Here is an 8653-nt window from a genome sequence, read left to right as displayed (position 1 = left end):
CGACTTTAAAGGCGATATTTCGAGAAAACACGTTCAAAGCTTGATTTAGTCGACCCTTCTGGAGTGACGACCCGATCTTCCAAAAAAAATATGCTGTTATTGTGATTGATATTTTCCTTTTACCATTGAACACACTTCACGTAGGTGCATGTAGAATTTGGCTCAAATTTTTAACTGAATTTTTTGATTGAAAATTGACTAAAACTTCTCTTTAAACCATTTTCAAAGGGATTTGAATTAAAAAAGAATTAATTAATATAGTAAAAAAATATATCTTTCTATAAGCATTTTCACTCACAGCTTAGTACAGTTTGCAACCTCAATACCATATTTTAGCCACCTGTGTTATTGGTTTTTGACTTTGCTATTTATTCAATCTAGTTTTGTAATAGCAGCGCATGTTACTGAGAAGAATCAGTCAAATGTTTTTTTATAATTGTATATTAATACATAATTTATAATTGTATATTAATCTTGCTTCCACATTTATCTTAAAAATATTTTTACTTGCTTTGAGTACATAGAACTACTTCAAATATTCGGCTAATATCATATTTCTTGACACTTGCAACATTGTATTTAGCAACATGTTCCTACAACATTCCAACGTTAAGCAACACGAAGCAGCTGATTTTGACGTTTACGACTTCTAGTTGATTTATTTATTGCAGCTTCTAAATTTTATGTCGAAAGCCTATTAAACTGTATCGCTCAAAAATTAAAATGTTTTGTTGTTTGCGTACATGTTTCCACGAAAATATGAGGAAAACCGCATCCTCAGCTGCTAGTAGAATGCGTGAGCCAGACATATTTCTCGATTCTTCATTTGCGGGTAAAAGTTTTACAAAAAAAAAAAAGAAAACAGACATATGCAAAGATATATATATATAAATAAATGTGTATAAATTAGTGTTATTAATCGTTAATAAAATGTAAATGTTACTTTTATACGTTAACTATGCAAACTACAGGGCCTGATGTTATACTACTATCAAGACAGCTGCGAATTACTGGCTCCGGCGGCGCCTTGGCCACTGCACCACTTGTACAATCCAAATCATATTTCGAAATCAAAATACAACAAGGTGGCAGTTGGTCGGTCGGTTTGGCAACGCGTCAAGCAGATTTGACGAAAAAGTTGGGTGGCTGTGACAAGGAATCGTGGTGTCTTTGCTCCGACAACGCAACACGCCACAACGATGAAACCTTCCGTCCAGTAGTCGTGACGACACAAGAACCAATTAGCAATGGCAATGGTATTGTTAAGGATTCTGCAGTGGCGGCTGGCCTCATCGGCATTGAAGATGTACCTGAAGATAATTTGCTTGGCGATGATCTGAATGTTAGTAGTAATTGTGAGGGTAATCTTATCGCACAACCACTACACAATTTTCCCGATGAAGGTGATATTGTAGGTGTAGCATTCGATCATATAGAATTAAATTTCTATTTTAACGGTAAAAATTTGGAAGTGCCGTTTCGTAATGTAAAGGGCGCTGTGTACCCAGTCATATTCGGTAGGCTTTGCTAACAGTAATCACTTAATTGCAAATAAGTATATATATTTTTATAATTTCAGTGGGCAATGGTGCCATTGTGGACATTATTTTGGACAACTTTCACTTTGGTGCGCCGCCAGGTTTCGAAAAAATTATGCTTGAACAATCTCTGCTCTAAACTTACATTTTTCAAAGGTATAGCTCATTAATATGCATAACATTTAGAAAAATCTTAAATATATACGTTAAATCTATTTATTTACAGGCGTGCACGTTTCGCAGAATAACCATGTGCTATTTTGGTAGCAGTCATATTGTATGATACATTATATTTTTTATCAACTATGCATAATTCATTGACATGTATATATTACACTATTATTGAAACGAACACAATATTTTTCACACTATATTATGTACTAGTCAATGAACATTTCCATGTATTAAACTGTCCACTCTGCATTTCGTCACTAAAATACTGAGATTATATAAGATTAAAAAAAAATGTAACTTATTATTTCATCTAGACTACTTAAAAAGACTATTTGTATTTATTTTATATATGCTATGTACATTTTACACAAATATTTTTTCTAATATTAAAAAAAATCATTTATGCTAAGTAATAATGTTAAGCAAAAATAGTTACAATAAATATAATTAAGCTTATAAAATTATAAAAAAGAGCTAATACACATTTTGCTTGCACCGTAAAAAATCTTAAAGCCTATTAACTATAAAATATATTAAATTATTTCGTTAAAGTATGTGTGTCCATTTTGAAATATGAAATCTATTGTTCGTATCTACCTTAACCAAAAAAGTCTGCGGACAATAATATTGATATATATGAAAGTCACTTACAATAACAGTAAAAATAATAAAAAATGCCGATGTTTGTATGTATATAGTATTCTGATGTTATTAATAAAACGAGATACTTTGATGCAAGCTAAATTTTTGCAAGCAATATTTTTCGATTGGTTCCAGTTCTACATTATTTTGCTTAAACCGATATATAAATCGAGCACAAAACACAAACTGTGAAAATAATATGCCTTGGCAGTATATCCTTGAATGCTTCGAATGCATTCGCGATTATCAGCGCAGTAGTGAGAAAACTGTACACCGGGTGCCCAGAGAACTCGATTGAATTGTGATCGAACTCCATCCTCTCTCTTTCACTGCTGATTATCAAGAGGTTTTGTCGGCAAGTAAGCTCCAGAAAGTCTCTTCACAGTTTATACTTCCCTTGCAGGTATAAATGATATTGAACCGTTGAAGAGTTTTTTACGGATGAGTCGAATTCTGAGAGAACGTCAGTTCAATTGTATGGATGCTTTGCCATAGTGCAATCTATGCTGAGCTGGAAACTGCTCAGTCGTTGGATTTAGAAGGAAAGGCCTTATGTCTTAATATAATCACACTTCACTAAGTTTACTATTGCAGTCTTCTTGCGCCATTTTTCACCTTTTCCTTAGTAAAGTTGGCTTTTCCTGGATTTGCTGATACTATTCTGTCATTGTCCAAAGACCAACGAGTTAAAAATCTTGACGAATGCCCATTGTCGAAATTGCTTGGCAGAACACATAAACCATTTTGTATCAAATCTTTTTTTTTAAGAATTTAGCTGCGCTCAAGACGCTTTGAAGTCATATAAAGTAGTAGTGCTATCTTCAGTAGTTTTTGATATCACAAAAGATTTGACTCAACTTTGACAATGTGTGCTCCTTTTCGGAGAAAAGCGTAAACGCTTAATCAATATCAAAATCATCATTATAACTGAGTCTCAATTGAATCAGAAAATAAGACCTTGTAAAGGGTTTCCTAGATCCCCAAGACATATTGCTACAGAGAAGACGTTTCGCTACCAAACCAAAAAAAAACAACATTATTTCAAAATGCATTAGCCAGTGCATTCTTTCTAATAATTTAAACCTAAAAACACTCTGAAATCACAGCAAAGCTCATTTGAAATTTGAGCTTAAAAGTTCAGGCAATTCTTTATGAATATTTCTACAAACAATTTTCTTGGTAAGGGACTGTACAAAATTGAGTTCTTTACAAACACTATACCGTGAAGTCTATCAGAATAATGGAGAGAACACTTTTGAAATTTTAACAAATACAAAATTATAAAAAATCTCGCATCAAAATTATTATTTCAAACAAAAAAAAAAAAAAAAAAAATATTGCAAAATTCAAAATTGTAAAAATATTTTGCAAAATTATTGTCAACAAAAAATCCACGAATGTTTCGCACATTTTAGTTTCGGTAAACCAGACAAAATTCACAGTTTATGAAGGCTACAACAATAAATGTCAAGCCGCGTAAGTTTGTATACTTACATTCTCATTTTCGTGAAGTAAACTCTATCTCTTCCACATGCTCCCGTCGGATATGCCACTGCTAGGGCGAAATTATACAAATTCATATTGGACAAGCTGGAGTACAAATAGCCAATGCCTGCTGGGAGTTATATTGTCTCGAACATGGAATCATGGCAAACGGCGCGCTGTGCCAAATGCCGAACGACGATTCGTTTCTCACATTTTTCGGCATCTCAGGCATGGCGCTAAAAGTGGTGCCGCGTATTGTGATCGTCGACACGGAGCCAACTGTTATCGGTGCGTATGCAGAAGGCTTGTCGTGGCCGCCGAAAATTTCTATCACAACTTACATGTGCATTCTAATCCTTTTCAACGCTTAACTCTACGCTCTAGATGAAATACGCACGGGCGCCTACAGATACCTCTTTCATCCGGATACACTCATAAGCGGCAAAGAGGATGCAGGCAGCAATTTTGCACGCGGCTACAATCTACTGGGCCACGATCTCATCGAACGCACGATGGACGCTATACGACGAGTGGCAGAGCAGTGTCGCAATTTACGTGGTTTTCTAATATTTCGCGCCATTGGTGGCGGCACCGGTTCCGGTTTCGGCACGTTATTGCTGGAAAAGTTGGCCGATGCCTATGGGAGGAAGACTACGAAGGCTGAGTTTCTAGTATTTCCATCACCCTCGTGAGAAAACAAAAACACAACTGATGATCACAAATTAAATTAACGGGCTCTTATCATCTTGCAGGCTTTCACCGATTATCGTTGAACCGTATAATGCCTTGTTGGCCACACACTATTCCATGGACTATGTGGATGTGTCCTTCATTGTAGACAATGAAGCTTTGTATGAAATCTGCGATACGAAGCTCGGTGTTTCAGCGCCCACATATACCAATTTGAACCGTATTATAGGACAGGTGAACTTCCGCATCACCACGCAGTTTTATCATCTATTTCAATCACTGTCATTGCAGGTTGTCTCCGCATTTACGGCGTCGCAGCGTTTTTATGGCACAAACAATGTATCCTTTGAGGAGTTCCAAACAAATCTGGTGCCTTACCCGCGCATACACTATCCATTGCTCACGTACGCGCCGCTGGTGCCCGTTAGCAAGTTTCCCTATGTGAACAGTAATGTTGAGCAACTGACCCAGTCTTGCTTCCATCCGGGCAGTCAAATGGTGCGTTGTAATCCGACGCTCGGCAAGTATATGGCTTGTGTGCTCCTTTACCGAGGCGATGTGTCACCGAATGACATCAACTCCTCCATCCAACATATTAAATCATCACGTACTGCTCGTTTCGTGGATTGGACGCCGACTGGATTCAAAATTGGCGTTAATGCCATGCCGCCGGTGTTTGTACCGGGCGGCGATCTGGCCCCTACATCTCGTGCCGTCTGTGCAATTTCCAACAATACCATCATTCGCAGTGCTTGGTGTCGGCTGGTTAGTAAGTATGATAAGTTGTACAATCGCCGTGCCTTCGTGTACCATTTTGTGGGTGAGGGCATGGAGGAGGGCAGTCTGTCGGAAGCGTCGCAAAACGTTTGCCAGCTCGTGGCTGACTATTATGAGATGGAATCATCAGCACGCAGCTCAGTTACGCAAGATGACAATGAGAATTAAAATTGTTTACTCGTAAACAGAACACATAATATAATTTAAAACTTTTTGTTCTAAAATTCTCCCAAAAAAATATAGTCGTAAATTGATTAGTACTGGAATGTTTAGTGAAAACTGTGTGTAATGTTTTTATTGTTGTAGAGTGAACATGAGAAGAAAGTCCACTTTTGACGAACAAAAACCAAACTTTATGAGTCACTCATTATTCCCGTCCCGCTATATGATGGAGAGCCATGGATAATGACATCTGATGAGTCGACGTTAGGAGTTTTCGAGAAAAAGGTTCTGCGGCTGATTTATGGTCCTTTGTGCATTGGCCACGGTGAATACCGCATTCATTCATGAACATTGACATAGTTCAGAATTAAAAGACAGCGGCTATGCTGGCTAGGTCATGTCGTCCGAAAGGACGAAAACACTCCAGCTCTGAAAGTTTTCGACGCAGTACCCATAAGGGTAAGCAGAGAAAGAGGAAGACCTCCACTCCGTTGGAAAGACCAGGAGAAATGACTGGCGCGCTGTTGTTAACTCAACAGACACTTTAATCCTTTAGTGAAACCATACTCAACCCTACCTCTGCAAATGCAAACCCTTACACTCTTACCAACCTTCGGCGTCATCCTTTTGAACTACTTCACACGCTCAGCAAGGTGAGAGGTATATGGTATATATGAGGTATATATGTATACCCGCCAGTATGGCTAATGAGTGAGAACCTGGTGAGTTCACTAGCTACTGCAATACCAGATTATCGTCAATGCTGCTTATGATGTTGGATATAGAAGCATCCAACAATTTCTTATTTCTCTTTGCCTCAGAATCTCTCTTGTTCACTATACCTCACTCTCTTTTCTTCTTTTACGCAAAAACTTACCTTCGAAGGAGGTCAGGATAGTACTTATCTTTATTTGGATAACAAAATATATTTGGAAAGGTCAGCGTGTGAAGTCAGGACCTTATGCGTTTCGGCCTTAGACCTTTTTATTCGAAATTTTCAAAAAACTTTTCTTATGAACCGTTAGGGTATTAACCTCTCGAATACACACGAAATTTATACATGCTTGTATCTACGACTGACGCTGACGCTTCTCCATATCTGTCCCACACAATTCGGTCCTTACCAAAATATTGATGACATAATTGCCGTAATTGCGTGAAAAATAACTTCATCAATGTACGTTGAGACGCAGCTACGGCGAAACCTGTGACGGCAGGCAGGCCGTCACGTAGCCTAAATGATCGATGATGGATCACACTCGATTACAAATGCGCATAATGGCCCAACATGACGTGTGACGCCAGGTCAACGCCGCACTGACAATATTCTGAAAGGTTGTATGTCGTACCGGCACAACACCCGTTTAGCTCCGAGTAAAACAAACAACAATGGCATCGAAAAGTGCACGCAGACAGATAAACAACAACATTTGCAGGGTGCGTGCCCCAACAATTACTAGTCTTGCAACCGCACGTCTCTGGGTCACAAGCGAATTCATAAAATAATAAAAAATAACAAAAAATACAAAAAGTAAAAATAACAAAAACAAACAACGCGGTAATGTTAAAATTAAGTATTTATGGGCGCACAAAAATCAACAAACCCGCAATGCACTTTCCTCCATACGCCTTTGCTGCACACAATGATGACGATGAGCAATTCAAGCGCATATCCTGCCCCTCATAATAACCCATAATTAAAAGAGTGGTACCCTTTTATTTCGGCCACTCGCATTGGCGTCACGCGCGCTGCGTAAAAGCGACGCGAACGCAAGGCAATCCGCGCGGCAACACGACACATCTGGTCACAGAGCGCGCCAGGCTCTGAGTCAGCCTGCGTCTCCTTCCACCGCCAGCTACAAATATATATATATATATATACATATGTACATATATGTAAGTGTGTATGGAGTTTTCGTCGTTTGGCGCTTACTTGCGGCAAGGTCTTTTCGTGCGTCTCCTGCGCAATCGTGATAGATTCGAACGCTGTGGCTTTAATGCGCTCTTATCGATTATCCTCTTTTCGATGCTGTTGATACTCCCAACGCGCTGGGCCGCTTTGCTGCGCTCCAGCAGATTATCTGTGCGGATGTTGATCTTCCAACTTGCGTGCCTTATGAATATCCGCGTGTTCAGCTCAGCCCGTCTTTATCCACATAAAGACAAAGCCACAGCAGATTGCAATGCTTGATTGTGTTGCGTTATGTTGTGTTGTTGTGTCGGTTTAACAGAACGCAGAACATTTATGCCGTTGCGGTACTGCCCCGAACGAACTGCACTCGAAATTATTTACGCCATCCTTTGTGTTTTGCTTTGTTCGTTCGTCAGAGTTTACAGTATCGATATCGGAGGATATAATCGTGAGAACCGATGCGTGTGTTCCCGGCCATTTGGTCAACTCGCAGAGCCAATCTTACCTCGAATGCTTTTCGTTTGACTTAAGTGCTAATGAGCTAAAGGAAATTTCGGCGCATACGTGCCAAGACCGCCAGCTATGATAAAACTACCACACATATCAATAATGCAAAACATAACAAATTTGTTGCAAAAAATAAAAAATAATAATAATACAAAAACACGAGGGTAACGTTGAAATATTTGATTGAAGCCATCTTTTTCGCTTTCTAAAGCTATTTTGATGATTAGCCAGTTAGCGATCGGATGGTGTCTTCGGGCTTAGTGAGGGCAATATGCTCTATCATATTTCAAACATCTTGAAGGAAGACAAAACGTGGACTGAAAGTGGAATTTAAAAGATATGAATGTGAGGTTGTTGATAGCGTTTCTCTGAGCTTTACCCACACTGAAGAGTTTCTTAGCACACGATATGGACTTCTTTGGGTCAGACGTGGTGATGATGCTTCCCATATTAGAGGAAATTTTACAGGGTTTCCGATGATTTTTTTGTTTTTGTTTTTTAGAAATACTCAAACGGGGTTAACCACAAAGGAAGTAGTGCCTTAGCTCACGTTATGGAGTTCGTAGGGTTCGACGCAATGCTTGTCATACCAGAGAAAATGTTACAGGACCTCAGATGTTTTTATTTTTTGAGAGTAACCCTTATATTGGATAAGCATAATAGAACTGGAGTGAAGTCTGTTTCTTCTGCATTAACACTGATGTGCCTTAAGCCGATTTTGTATTGTATTATTCGCTGGAGCACTATTATTTTTTAACCTCACTAT

At 38.7% G+C, this 8653-nt stretch overlaps 2 protein-coding genes across 2 annotated transcripts; both read left to right on the top strand.

The window, feature by feature from the left end:
* The first annotated feature begins 723 nt into the window (after window positions 1-723).
* LOC108976612 (SPRY domain-containing protein 7) lies at window positions 724-2440 on the top strand. The gene is made up of 4 exons (XM_018945830.1): window positions 724-832; window positions 972-1517; window positions 1580-1694; window positions 1765-2440. The coding sequence occupies exons 1-3, from the start codon at window positions 724-726 to the stop codon at window positions 1675-1677; spliced, it is 753 nt and encodes a 250-aa protein (XP_018801375.1). The 3' UTR covers window positions 1678-1694; window positions 1765-2440.
* A 1249-nt stretch (window positions 2441-3689) lies between these two features.
* Window positions 3690-5564, top strand: LOC108976599 (tubulin alpha-1 chain). The gene is made up of 5 exons (XM_018945816.1): window positions 3690-3830; window positions 3914-4127; window positions 4224-4527; window positions 4592-4763; window positions 4821-5564. The coding sequence occupies exons 1-5, from the start codon at window positions 3819-3821 to the stop codon at window positions 5472-5474; spliced, it is 1356 nt and encodes a 451-aa protein (XP_018801361.1). The 5' UTR covers window positions 3690-3818; the 3' UTR covers window positions 5475-5564.
* The last annotated feature ends 3089 nt before the right edge of the window (window positions 5565-8653 follow it).

The sequence above is a fragment of the Bactrocera latifrons genome, unplaced genomic scaffold, assembly GCF_001853355.1.
Source record: "Bactrocera latifrons isolate USDA-ARS-PBARC rearing strain unplaced genomic scaffold, ASM185335v1 scaffold_79, whole genome shotgun sequence".
NCBI classification, from domain to species: domain Eukaryota; kingdom Metazoa; phylum Arthropoda; class Insecta; order Diptera; family Tephritidae; genus Bactrocera; species Bactrocera latifrons.
The sequence above is the reverse complement of the archived record's forward strand: the minus strand, read 5'-3'. Positions and strand labels throughout refer to the sequence as shown.

Excerpts from the sequence above, each read along its gene's own strand:
- LOC108976612 (XM_018945830.1), top strand. The coding sequence starts at position 724 with ATGTTTTGTTGTTTGCGTACATGTTTCCACGAAAATATGAGGAAAACC. Across the intron at positions 833-971 it reads TCTCGATTCTTCATTTGCGG|GGCCTGATGTTATACTACTA; the intron begins GTAAAAGTTTTA and ends TGCAAACTACAG. Across the intron at positions 1,518-1,579 it reads TGTGTACCCAGTCATATTCG|TGGGCAATGGTGCCATTGTG; the intron begins GTAGGCTTTGCT and ends TTATAATTTCAG.
- LOC108976599 (XM_018945816.1), top strand. Across the intron at positions 4,128-4,223 it reads CACGGAGCCAACTGTTATCG|ATGAAATACGCACGGGCGCC; the intron begins GTGCGTATGCAG and ends TCTACGCTCTAG. Across the intron at positions 4,528-4,591 it reads CTAGTATTTCCATCACCCTC|GCTTTCACCGATTATCGTTG; the intron begins GTGAGAAAACAA and ends ATCATCTTGCAG.